The 14018-nt window shown below is 38.3% G+C and overlaps 1 protein-coding gene and 1 pseudogene across 2 annotated transcripts in view; one reads left to right on the top strand and one right to left on the bottom strand.

Annotated features, from left to right (window-relative positions):
• The window catches only part of Mapk1 (mitogen-activated protein kinase 1), a 95795-nt gene that overhangs the window by 55414 nt on the left and 26363 nt on the right, over nt 1-14018 (top strand). For both annotated transcript variants that reach the window (XM_005391695.2, XM_013517845.1), the window contains exons 5-6: nt 9878-9992; nt 10245-10376. In XM_005391695.2, the coding sequence (XP_005391752.1) occupies nt 9878-9992; nt 10245-10376 (247 nt within the window). The remainder of the gene's footprint in view (nt 1-9877; nt 9993-10244; nt 10377-14018) is intronic.
• Nucleotides 6926-9870, bottom strand: LOC102013121 (annotated as a pseudogene).

Raw genomic sequence — 14018 nt, forward strand, 5'->3', positions numbered from 1 at the left:
GGGTCCAGTTTTAATCTTTGGCATGTGTAGAGCCAGTTTTTCCAGCACCACTTATTAAAGAGGCTGTCTGTAAATGTGTTTGGCACCTTTTTCAAAGATAAGGTGGTTGAGTATGTCTGGAGTTGTTTTGGCATCTTCTAATCTGTTCCATTGATCTTGGGTCTGTTTCTTTGCTAGCGTCATGCTATTTTTAACCACAGTAGTTTTATAGTACAATTTCAAGGATTGTGATACCCCCTGCCTTGCCGTTGTTGTCCAGAATTCCCTTTGCTACTCTAGGTCTCTTGTGATTCCAAATGAATTTTAGGATTGTTTTATCTAATTCTGTGAGATACACTATTGGAATTTTGATAGAGATTGCATTAATCTGTATAACAGTTTGGGAAGTATGGCCATTTTCACTATATTGGTTCTTCCTACCCAAGACAAAGATATCTTTCCATTTCTGGTTTTGTTTTTTTTTTTTTTTTTTGGAGACAGGGTCTTGCTATGCAGTTCAGGCTGACCTTGAGCTCACTTCGTAGCCCAGGCTGCCCTCGAACTCATAATGATCCTCCTGCCTCAGCCTCCGAGTGCTGGGTTTACAGGCGTGTGTCACCACACCTGGCTTTCCATTTCTGATATCTGCTTCAGTCTCCTTTTTTAGAGTACTGTAGTTTTCAGTGTAGAGGTCTTTTACATACTTCGTTAGATTGATTCCTAGTTACTTCATTTTATTGGATGCTATTGTTTGTGAAAGGTGTTGTTTCCCTAATTTTTCTCTCAGTGAGATTGTTATTTGTATACAGGAAGGCTATTGATTTTTGAGTGTTGATTTTGTATCCAGCTACACTACTGAATTCGCTTATTAAATCTAGCAGTATTTTAATGGCATTTTGGGGGTCTTCTATGTAGAGTATCATGTCGTCTCAAATAGTGATAATTTAACTTCTCCTTTCCTATCAGAATTTCTTTTATTTCTTTCTCTTGTCTAATTGCTTTGACTCAAGTTTCCAGAACTGTGTTGAATAATAAGAGCAGAGACAGTGGACATCCTTGTCTTATTCCTAATTTTAGAGTGAAAGCTGTTTTTGTCCATTTAGTATGATGTTGACTGTTGGTGTATCATAGATGGTTTTTATCAGATTGAGATAAAGACCACCTATTCCAATTTTCTGTAGGATTTTTATCATGAATGAGTGCTGGACTTCGTCAGAAGCTTTTTCTGCATCTGTTGAGGTGATCATATGATCTTTGTCCTTAGTTCTATTAGTATGATGTATTACATTTATTAATTTACTTATGTTGAACCATCCCTGCATCCCTGGGATGAATCCCACTTGATTATGGAATATAATCTTGATGATTTGATGCATTCTGTTTGCCAGTATCTTACTGAGGATTTTTGCATCTATGTTCATTAGGGAGATTGGCCTGTAATTCTCTTTCTTAGTTGAGTCCTCCAGTTTGGTACCAGGGTAATGCTTCCAGGAATGAATTTGAGAAGTAGTAGTGTTAGGTCTTCTGTAAGTTTCTTGCAGAATTTAGCAGTAAATCCATCAGGGCCTTTTCTTTTTTGATAGGTTTTTAATTATGCCTTCAGTTTCATTGATTGATACTGGTTTATTTAAGATTTTTATATCTTCTTGATTCAGCTTTGGTAATTCATATGTATCTAGGAATCTGTCCATTTCTTCTGCACTTTCCATCTTGTTAGAATACAAGCTTTTAAAGTAGATATAGATGATCTTCTGGATTTCTGCAGGACCCATTGTGATTTCACCCTTTTCATTCCTAATTGCATGGATTTGAGTCTTTTCTTTCCTTTTTTTTTTTGATCAGGTTGGATAAGAGTTTGTCAATTTTATTTAATCTTTCAAAGAACCAACTCTTCAACTTATTGATTCTTTGTATTGTTTTTTTAATCCCTAATGCATTAATCTCTGCTCTGATCTTTATAATTTCTCCCTTGTATGAGTTTTTGGCTTAACCTGCTCTTCTTTTTCTAGAAGTTTGAGGTTCACCATTAAATTATTTGCATTTGCTCTGTTTTCCTGATAAGGGTATTCACTGCTATAAATTTCCCTTTTAGGACTGCTTTCATTGTGTCCCATAAGTTCCAGTACGTTGTATTGTCATTATCATTGAATTGTAGAAACTGTCTAATTTTTCTTTAATTTCATTTGTAACCCATTGGTTGTTCTTGAGGGTGCTATTTAATTTCCATGTGTTTATGAAGTTTTTGTGGTTTCTTTTGCCATTAATTTCCAATTTCATTGCACTGTAGTCTGATAATATGTATGGGATAATTCCAGTTCCTTTGCATTTACTTACACATGTTATAGGAGCTAGTATGTGTTCTATTTTGGAGACTGTCCCATGTGCAGCTGGGAAGAATGTGTATTCTGATGTTGTGGGGTGGAACACTCTGTAGACATCTACTAAGTCCATTTGTTGCAAAGTTTGGTTCACTTCTGATATTTCATTGTTCATTTTTTTGTCTAGTTGATTGTCTTTTTGTGACAGTGGGGTATTGAGACCCAACCAATAAAGTTGTATTAGTGCTTATTTGATCTTTATTCCCATTAATATTTGTTTTATATAGTTGGGTGCCCTGGTATTTGTTGCATATATATTTATGATTGTTACCTTTTCTTCTTGGATTGTTCCCTTTACAAGGATATAGTGACCTTCCTTATCTCCCTTAATCAGTCTTGGCTTCAAATTCATTTTATCTGCAAATACAATAGGTACCCCTGCTTTTTTTGGGTTCCTGTCACATGGAGTATTGTTTTCCATCTTTTGACTTTCAGTCTATGAATTTCTTTTTGAATTAAATGTGTTTCTTGTTTGCAGCATATTGTTGGATCTTGCTTCTTGATCCATTCTGCTAGTATGTTTCTTTTGATTAGTGAATAGAGACCATTAACATTGATGGTTATAACTGAGATGTATTGACTTGCCCTTGTCATATTATCATCCTGTTGTTGGCTCTTGTTGTTCCTCCCTCTGTTTAATTGTTTTCCTTGCCTGGTGGATTCCTTCTGTTAGGGTTGATGGAGTTGTAGTCCTTGTTATCTCTTTCTAGAATGTCCTTCAAAACATTTCAGAGTGCTAGTTTAGTGGTATAAATTTCCCTAGCTGTTCTTTGCCATGGAAGTATCTTATTTCTCCATCAGTTTTGAAAGATAATTTTGCGGGGTAAATCAATTTGGGTTGAAGGTTGTTTTCCTTTAGTACTTGAAATACTTCACTCCAAGCTCTCTTTTTGCTGAGAAGTCAGCTGTGATTCTGATGGGCTTTCCTTTATTGGTAATTTGTCTCCTTTCCCTAATAGCTTTTAAAATTCTATTCTTACGTTGAATTTCTGGAATTTTGTCTATTGATATGCCTGGCTGTAGATTTTTTTCTTTGATCATGGCTAATTGGAGTTTTATATGCCTCACTTATTTGTACGTCACATTCTTTTTCTCTACTAAGGAAGTTTTCTGCCATGACGTCTGTGAACAGTTTTTTGTATCATCTGTGCTACCTCCTGCTTTTTCATTGACTCCAATCAATCTTAAGTTATTCTTCTTTGCCTCATCTAGCAATTGTTGTATTGATTTCTCATGGTTCTTTGCTATTTTTAAGAAAGCTTTCTTTTCATGATTGCTTACTACAAGCCTGTCTTCTATATCTGAGATGCTGTCCTCACATTGACTTAATCTGTTGGAAATCCTTTCAATGGAATTTTTATTCTCCTGGACATCTGCTTGAATCTGCCTTATAGGTTTGTATCTGCTCTACAGTCTCTAAGCATGGTTTTCATTGTGAGCACCATCTCTGCTGTTATCTGGGAAATCATTTCTGATTTGATTTTTTTCTAGAGCCTTGTTGAATTGCTTTGTTGTTATTACTTCAGAGAGACCAGCTGGGTGACTTTCAGATTGCCCCACCTCATTGCTCCCTGGGTTTGCCTTTGGTGAACTGGGGTTGCATCTTAAGTGTCTTCTCATTTTCTTTCCTTTTTTAAATTTAATGCTTATAAATTGTCTGTGGTGGGTTGTTTTATTGCTAGTATTTAGAACCCTTAGAAAATGACTGCTTCTCTAAGGTATCTTCCCATTGTAGCTGGTTTTGGGGTTTTGAGTCTGTTTCAAGATCCTTCCTCTTCAGTTTGTTGGGGATGAGAAGGTGCTGCTGCCTGTTTGGCCCAGCCCTTGGTTCTTTGTACCACAGTATTTTCTGTGCCCCCTAGTCAGTCTCAATCTTGGAATACCAGGAAGAACAGCTATTTAGAACAATTATGTCACTTTTTGGCTGTAGTGGTACCATCAGAAATGACAATAGCTGGAAAATGGCAAACTGAGCTAACCATTAATTTACTACCTTTAACTGTATGAACTTCATTTGTGTTTATATAACAAAATCTAGCTGGGGATTTAGCTCATTGGCACAGCACCTGCCTGGCAAGCACAGGGTTCTGAGTTCAATTCCAAGTACCAGAAAAAAATCTAAAACAAACCAGAAAATGATGTGCAGTATAAAAATCTTTAATATGTCAATTTTGCCCTCAGGAGTTAAAATTTAAAGTGGGTTGGGGAGGAAATAGAAAAGTAGAAGAAGAGGAAGAAATTATTAGTAAAGCTGGAGGATAAAGGGCAATCACTCTAACTTTAGGAAACTGGTGCAGAACAGAACAGAACAGAACCACAACCACAAAGAGGCTGTAAGCTACATTTACATTCAGAGAAACAAGATCAAACAATGAAGGAGAAAAAAACAAAACTACAACAAAAGAAGAGAGAGAGTCTACTTCCAAGTATGTCTCTACTGTCACTGGTAGACAACATGTGGAGACAGAGTCCTGATCCGTGTTGATCTCAGCAAGCCAGCAGTAGCTTTTTGGCAGGGTAGTGAATAATCTCAGCAAACCTGCATCTTCTGGCCAAGACCACACTCACTCAGCCTGCAACTGCCATTGTACCTTCTGTGGGTCTGAGCCCAGCTGGGAGCAGCTAGATGGAGCCAGCAGCTACTCTTGAGTTCTGAGCTCGGCCAGCTCCTGTCCAGGATGGTTCCCAGCCAATCACTCTCTCGCATGGCATGACTGAGCCCTCAGCACTCACCCCAGCTAGTGCAGTCCTTCACATCCGCTGTTCCTTCCACTGCTGTATCACTCTGTGGAGGCCTCTGGAGTCGCCAGCAGTCACCATGTGTTCCCAGGTTTGAACTATTCCTCTTGAGCAGTGAGTTCTGTCTCAGGGAGAAGGCACCACCAGCTACCTCCTCATTCTTCGAAGTTTCTTCACTCTCTCTGTGGGCTTCAGTTCACTCTTCAGAGCCTTCCTGGGTCCAGGGGACCCACTTCCCTCCTTGTTATCTTCCTCACGTTGTTATATTCCAATGTCTGGATGACAACTCTTAGAGAGGCTCTTCCTCTGCTACTTAGCACTCTGCCATCTTGGTGCTTCCCCGCTACCAAGAAATTTTTCTTGATGTCCTACATTTTTCTAGTTAAGAAAGCAAAATTCCAGTAAAAGAAGGTTTCATTATAAAAGATGATTTTGTATAACAGACCTTTCAAAGAGGAAAATTTTTTATTCTTTTAATAATTTTGTGTTATAAATAATCCCACACAGTAGGTTCATTCTCTTAACAAAGCCAGCTGACAGCCATTCCAGACAAGGAACATTGGAGTCCAGATGTGCAGTGCTCATTGGAAAGGAGTTGTTAGTGTGGCAGGTCTTTTATCCTGGTGGCTTCTTGTCTTGAGTCTCTATTCTGACTCAAGATGCCCCCGATGCTTCCATTTCTGAATCACCCTACTGGAGAAGCCATATATATAATTTAACTATCTGTTCTTCCAGATGTCTACTGCTCCCTTCTGCTGACAGTTACTGTAGAGAAAATTGAGTATAGATTATTTTTATTTACAGCACCTCTGGCCTGAGTGTTATTTCTAGAAATGTATTCACTTTTTTTTCTTCCTATTAGAAAATTTTGAGACCTAGAAAAGTTAAGTGCTCTGAACATCCATATATACCTCACCTTGTTCCACTAGCTGTTAACATCTTGCCATTTTCTTAGCCCTTCCTCTCTTTTTTGCTTTCTCACTCCTTTCTCCTTTGTTCTGTCTTTTCTCTTGGCCACATTGTCTGACACTAAGCCAACATAAACCAGTACTTCACTCCTAAATGATAGGAACACATTAATACTCCTTAAAAGAGGAGTGTTCTGTGGTACCCTAACATACCTTAGATAATTAGCATAAATCCAGTGCCATTTTTTTTAAAGAGTATGGGTCAGCTCTTTTGCAAAAGAGCCCTCAATTCTGTCACAAATTTTGATATCAATATCACAGAAGCAGTGTTTTGTTCTTCTTGGTGCCTGTCACCAGAAGACACAGCTGGCTTGTGCTGATAGTTGGTTACGTTCATGGTGACCTTTTGATTAAGATGGTATCCTCCAGGTCTCAACCATCAGACTGTCATTTCCCCCTTATAATTACAGATAATTTGTAGGGAAACAGTTGACTGTAAATTGTCATCGTCAACAAACTTTTACTTATTACTCTTATAACCTGTTTCCCTCTCTCCTTTCCTCCCTGCCTTTGCCTGGCTTCCTTCCTTCTTTCCTTCCTTCCTACTTTCCTTCCTTCCTTTCTCTCCCCACCCCCCACCAACTCTCTTCCCCTCTCTCTCCTCTTTCTTTCTTTCCTGGAGGTGGAACTTAGGGCCCCTTGGCCACTGACCTACATTCCCAGCCTTTTTTATTTTGATTGATTGATTGATTGATTGATCAGTTGATTTTTTTGAGACAAGATCTCAATATGTAGTTTGGGCTAACCTTGAATTCATTGTGTAGCCCTGGCTGGCCTCAAACTCTCAGCAATCCTCCTGCCTGAGCCTCCCAAGTACTGGGATTACAGAAGTGTGCCACCACACATGCCTGCCTTTTTTATTTTGAGACAGGGTTTCACTAAATTGCCCAAGTTGGCAACTTGTGGTCCTCCTGCCTCAGTCACCTGAGTAGGTAGGATTATAGGGGCATGGCTTTGAGCCTGGTTCTATCATTCCTTCTATGTTTTAATGGTTTCCATGTATTTATTCTATGATTTTTTTAAAAAATAAGGCAACCTTATTGAGGTAAAAATTGGAATACTACACAATTTACAAACTTAAAATGTAAGATTCAATAGATTTTAACACATTGAATTGTGCAATTATAACCCCAGTCGAATTTAGGTCATTTCTTTTATCCCAAATGAAAACACTCATGGCATCTGCCTCAGAAGCACAAGACCCTGAGTTCGATTCTCAGTAGCAAAACAAAAAACACCAAAAAACAAATGGAAACACTCTACCAACTAGCTATCATCTCCTAGTCCCTTCCCCTAAATCTAGATAACCACTGAGCTACTCTCTATCTTCATAAAGTTTCCTAGTCTGAGAATTCCTTTTTCATTTTTAATTGTGATTTTTAACCCATTTCTGCCATTGTGTGTTTTTGTCCAGATTTGGCTGGAGAGAGCTACTTGTAGTATTTCCTCCCCAAGCATTAGGCACATTCTTGCTTTCTGGAATTGGATGTACCAGGCTCATTTGGTACTTTCTCTGTCCCAGACCTGAAACTGCCATTTCTCCCAAAGGTCCTAATTCCTTTTATTTATTTTTTAAATTATATTTTATTGGTACATTTTAGATAGACATAATGATCGTATGCATCATAGGGAATTTATACCTCTACCTGATTCCTTTTAGTTATTTTTTGTGGGTTTTCAGTGTTTCCCCTTAGTTAGGTTTTAGATTACAAAAATTTTAGAATTTTTTTGAGGGAGTACAGTGGGGTTTACTGATGGTATGCCATGAGCCAGGGCTCCCTATGCCCCCACTCTTCTCCAGGGGGCCTGGGATGGAAGCTATGAGGGGAGATTCTTAGTGTTGGGGCTGAGTGGGGCAGTGACTTCTACAGCGAGGCCTCTCTGCTCTTGCTGGGCTGTGGTGGGGTGCTGCTTACTCTTTGGAGGCCATGTGGACCATGAGGTCTACCACCCTGTTGCTGTAGCCGAACTCATTGTCCTACCAGGAAATGAGCTTGACAAAGTGGTCATTGAGGGCAATGCCAGCCCCAGCCTCAAAGGTGGAAGAGTGGTGTCACGTTGAAGTTGCAAGACACAACCTGGTCCTTGGTGTAGCCCAAAATGCCTACAAAGGGGCCATCTGAGCCTATTTTACCACGTTCTTGATGTCATTATATTTGGCTGCTTTCTTCAGACAGAAGGTTAGATCCACCACTGACACGTTGAGAGTGGGCGTGTGGAAGGCCATGCCTGTGAGTTTCCCATTCAGCTCTGGGATGACCTTGTCCATGGCCTTGGCAGCACTGGTGGACGCAGGGATGTTCTGGGCAGCTTCCCAGAGAGGCCGTCCAGTCTTCCCGGTAGCGGTAATAGCGTAGACTGTGGTCATGATGCCAGCGTTGTCATAGATGACCTTGGCCAGTGGGGCAAAGCATTTGGTGGTGCAGGAAGCATTGCTGACACTCTTGAGGGAGTTGTCATACTTGTCATGATTCACACCCATCACAAACATGGGGGCATTGGCAGAAAGGGCGGAGATGATGACCCTCTTGGCACCACCCTTCATATGAGCCCCAGCCTTCTCCATGGTGGTAAAGATACTAGTGGGCTCCTCCACGTACTCGGCACCAGCCACTTGATGTTGATAGGATCTTTCTTTTGGAAGATAGTTATGGCCTTTCCGTTGATGACAAGCTTCCTGTTCTCAGCTTTTTTTTTTTTTTTTTTGGCTTTTCTCCGGTACCGGGAACCGAACTCACGACCTTGCGCTTGCCAGGCAAGCACTTCCTGTTCTCAGCCTTGATGGTGCCGTGGAACTTAACATGGGTGGAATCATACTGGAACATGAAGACCATGTAGTTGAGGTCAATGAAGGGGTCATTGATGGCCACAACGTCCACTTTGCCAGAGTTAAAAACAGCCCTGGTGACCAGACGTCCAATATGGCCAAATCTGTTCACTACGACCTTCACCATCGTGTCTGGATCTTGGCTGGTGCTGCATAGGAAGAGCAGCTGTCAATGGGCAATTTGCACAGGAGGAGAGAGCCTAAAATTATTTTAAAATTCAAACCCATTTTATCATAGCTATAGATCCAATCATTTGTTGTTTAATTTTCCAAAGAAATTTCATTCTTTCCCTAAATTTTGATATTTGACTTTTTTTTTTATTTTTAGTTATTTCTGCATTTTTTTCCTTCCATCTCATTGTACCTTTTTTCCATAAAATCTAACTTTTGCTCCTTGGAGAAACATCTTTTTATGCTCTGTTGTGATTTAGGTAGACTTCTTCCATGATTTTTTAACAGATTTCCATTAAAAGGAAATTTCTAGCTGAAAATAAGTAGAAGGAGATGAGAATATTGGACCAGCATATGCTTCCCCACTCTACCCCCATTAAGGTTTTTCAACCTGATTTTCAGGATAGTTACAGATATTCTGGAAATATAGCAAGATCCCTCCTTTGGAGTTGACTTCGAGGTTTCTAAAAATGAGTATACTGACCACCACTGTCATAAAACATGACTATTACAACTTTTTTTCTTTTTCCATCTCCCATTTAAAAATATTCTCTCTCAAATCATTTTTAAAAAAGAACTGAAGTATATAATCATAAGTTAATTAATTTGGAGAGAAAAGCAGGTCATCTTGGTTGTTCAGCATCTCATAAGAAAGCCAAATTACCTGTTTTTCTGTACTGTCTCCATGTGGTTTTAAACTATAACATCAAAGGGGAAGTTTATACTCTAATAAGCCACATAGCCGTGGAAGATCTCATTGTGTTGCCCTGTAACAACAGATAGCATTTTCAGCCTTTTCTCCCTTTCTGCTGCAGGGCTATACCAAGTCCATTGATATCTGGTCAGTGGGCTGCATTCTGGCAGAGATGCTGTCCAACAGGCCCATCTTTCCAGGAAAGCATTATCTTGACCAGCTGAACCACATTCTAGGTAAGATTCCTGAGCACAGTTCTGTTTATACCAGAGTTGTATCCTTAAATAAAGAATTCTGAAAACTCTGTAACATGTGGTAAACATGAGTCATTTATATTCTGTGATTTAAATGTTAATGACCTTTTTGTAAAAATGAAAAAGCATTGGGGGGTGATAAAACATTACCAGCATTCCTTCATCCCACAGCTGATGGTATATAGTTGTTTGCCTTGGTCTTGATAATTAACAGCCAACTATTTTATCCAATAGGCATTCTTGGATCTCCATCACAAGAAGACCTGAATTGTATAATAAATTTAAAAGCTAGAAACTATTTGCTTTCTCTTCCACACAAAAATAAGGTGCCATGGAACAGGCTGTTCCCAAATGCTGACTCAAAAGGTAAATCTTACTTTGTTAGCTTGCTTGCTTTTATTCTTTTGCGCTCCCTCTCTCTCTCCTTCTCTCTCTCTCTGTTTTTGAGACAGAGTCTTGTTATGTTAGTTCAAAACTAAAACGTTAGTTTAGACTGGCTTTGAACTCATTTTGTAGTGCAGGCTAGTGCCAAACTCACAGTGATCCACCTGTCTCAGCTTTCTGAGTGCTGGCATTACAGTCATGCCATCTTGCCTGGTCCTATTTGTTACATTTGTTAAATTACAGTACTACCTTGAAAAGTCAGCCAGTGGCTATTGAATCATGCTTTATTTGAAGTGAATTTACTCTTTATTGATACCTGCTGCTTTTTCCTTTTTTTTTTTTTTTTTTTTAAAGCACTGCTGGAGATTAAACCCTAACTCACTTTAGGCCAGCGCTGTACTACTGAGCTGTACCCCATTCCTATCTTTCCTTCTTATTTGGAAGCACTAGCAGTAGAAAAAGTGATCTTGAGGATGGCTCTAATTTTCTGCCATTTGGTTTCTGTGCTACTTTTCAACTTGGATTAAGTTTACAACTTTAGAGCTCAGAATACTTAGGCCTGCAAAAAAATACAGTTTGACTATCCTTTACTTGAAATGCTTGAGATTTTGTGTTGTGTGTGTGTGTGTGTGTGTTGTTGTTGTTGTTGGTTTTTTTGTTTTGTTTTTTTTCAGATTTTTAAAATATTTGTATAAACAGGAATTACCTTGGAGGTGGAATTCATATATATAGACACATAAAATTCATTTATGTTTTATGTGCACCTCATAGCCTGAAGGTCATTACGGTATATTTAGTGAGCCTATATTTTGATGGTGATTCATCATAGGAGATAGTCAAGTGTGCAATTTTCTACTTGTGGCATCATGTCAGCACTCAGTTTCAGATTTGGAAGCATTTTAGATTTCAGGTCAGATTTTGCTTAACCTTGTATACCTTTTTATCTTGTCATTTGATAAGTCAGGTTTATTAGAATAATTTACATAAAGTTGACTTTTTTTTTTTAGTTTTTTGAGACAGGGTCTCATTGTGTAGCCCAGGCTAGCCTTGAACTTGCAGCAGTTCTCCTGCCTCAGCCTCTGTAGTGTTGGGATTCCAGACGTGAGCCACCATACCCAGCAGTTCACTCTTTTTAGTTTTGTGGGTTTCTGAGTCTTAATAAATATATAGTATCATGTAACTACTGCTGATAATCAATATATGGAATATTTCTATCATCTCCAAGTTGCTCTGTGCCCTCTTGTAGTCATTTCTTTCCCTATTTCTAGCAATCACTGATCTGATTTCTGTCCCTGTAGTTCTATTTTAGAACATCATATTGAGGGGAGCATGGCCTTTTATGTGTACATTCTTCTATCCAGTATAAAGCAGTTGAGATTTATAAAAATCCATCTTGCTTTGTGTCTCAGTCACTTCACCAGTGATACTAGAACAGTTATGCGAGGGGGAAAAAAACTAACCATGGAACATGGATCTAAATATAAGACCTAGGGGCTGGGGATTTAGCTCAGCGGCAAAAGTGCCTGCCTGGCAAGCGCAAAGTCGTGAGTTCAGTTCCCGGTACTGGAGAAAAACCAAAATACATACATACATACATACATACATACATACATAAATAAATAAATCTAACTAACTAACTAACTAACTAACTAACCAACCTAAAACTAGTAAGCTACAAGAAAGAACAGGATGGAATCTTCATGGCCTTAAGATAGGTGGAAATTTCTTAAACTCATTTTTTAAAAAAAAAGGTCATACATTGAATTTTATCTTTTATATTCTTAGGTCAACTCTAATAATTGTAATATCCTTTATTCTCACTTACTATGTTTTTTGTTAAATATATCAGCTATTTTTTAAAAACTTTATACTGTTGTGAAACAGTGGTAAGCAAAATGAGTACTCCTTTCCCATTTCAAGACAACCATGTCTTAAGCCACTGAGTCTGTGAATGTACACTAGGTTGCATAGCGAAAGGAAACTCCATACATCTGCTCCGTATGTGTGACCGAGTTCCATTCCTGTGAGTAGGTCAAAACTTGAGTTGGTCACTAAGTGAGGAACTGTACATAGTATGTACATTAAAATATTCAGAACTAAGAAATTATCTGTAGATAAAGTTTGGACTTGATTTATAGGAAAAGGGGATGGCCTACCATAGGTAGAAAGGTAATAGCTCACTTTACAAGGGAAAGGAGGGCTCATTTCAAAGTTATCTGAAGTTATCCATATCTGTATTCCCTATGCTTGTTTATGCTTCTTTTATTCCAAGCCCATTACAAGAGGAATATAAAAGATAAAATTCAATGTATGACCTGAGATTATAGGCATGCACAACCACACCAGACCTAGATCAAGTTTTAAATGCACGTGTGCATTGTATCATATTCAAAGTTCAGGGATCCCAAAAATTTTGATAATTTTATATATTTAAGGCCCAGATACAGTTTATATTTTGTAAAAGAGAACACTTACTGGTTTCTTTGCATGCATTAAACTTACATAATTATTTTCAGATCATGTTCTTTATTTTTAGGACATATAGTTGTAACTCTATAAACTTTTTACCATAGATGAAGTTTTGTCCTCTGATGTATATACATCTCTAGTCCCAGACATATATATGATTGATATAACCTGAGATAAGTTGTTTATTTAACCCGCTCTAAACTGACGGTTGAAAACTTTTTAGAACAAGCCAACATTAACCTTAACTCTTAAAACTCTTGCCAGGCATGATGGCACATGCCTGTAATCCCAGCACTCAGGCGGCTGAGGCAGGAGGATCACTGTGAGTTTGAGGCCAGCCTGGGTTACAAAATGAGTTCAAGGCCAGTCTGAACTGCATAGCAAAGCTCTGTTTCAAAAAGAACCTCTTACCCCCCAGAAAACTCAGTTTCTTCAATGATCAAAAGCCTAACAGCAGAAAACCTAAAAAATTATCTTGATGAAACAAAACCCCCAGGCATGGTGTCATACACCTGTTATTCCAGCACTCAGAGGGCTGAAGCAGGAGGATTCCCACAAATTTGAGTGCGCCTTGGACTATACAGTGAGACATTGTTTCAAAACAAACACACACACACACACACACAAAACCTTTGTTTCCTAGTCTAGTTTTTAAAAGTTTATCAAAAAACATTTTACTATCTTAAAATCGTTTTGCTTTAGAAACAGAAAACTTTATTATTTTTTTTACTCTAGCCGATTTAATTATATATAATTTCTCAATTATATTTGTTGGGGTGAGATACAATAAGACTCTGGGGAAATACTGAAGGAGCTACCCATCACTGGAGAAAACGGAAGTGAATTGGTTCAGGCAGCTACTTTCAGCCATACAGGGGAGTATTGTCTCCTCAGGGGACTCATTTAGGGAAAATTTTTTGCTATTATTTTAATAAAGAGTTATATATCAAATTTAACTTAGTAAACTTAGGAAAGCAATCTTAAAACTTACTTTCACAAAAACACATTTAATAGACCAAAATATATTTTTAGAAACCTTAAGAAGCCAAGAATACTCCAATCTATACCTAGCAATTGTTGACCAGTTGTTAGAAACATTTATAAGCATTAATTCCATTTGTGTTTACTTACGTACTCATTTTTTTTTTTTTTTTT

The sequence above is a fragment of the Chinchilla lanigera genome, unplaced genomic scaffold (genome assembly GCF_000276665.1).
Source record: "Chinchilla lanigera isolate Chin_1 unplaced genomic scaffold, ChiLan1.0 scaffold00041, whole genome shotgun sequence".
Classification (NCBI taxonomy): domain Eukaryota; kingdom Metazoa; phylum Chordata; class Mammalia; order Rodentia; family Chinchillidae; genus Chinchilla; species Chinchilla lanigera.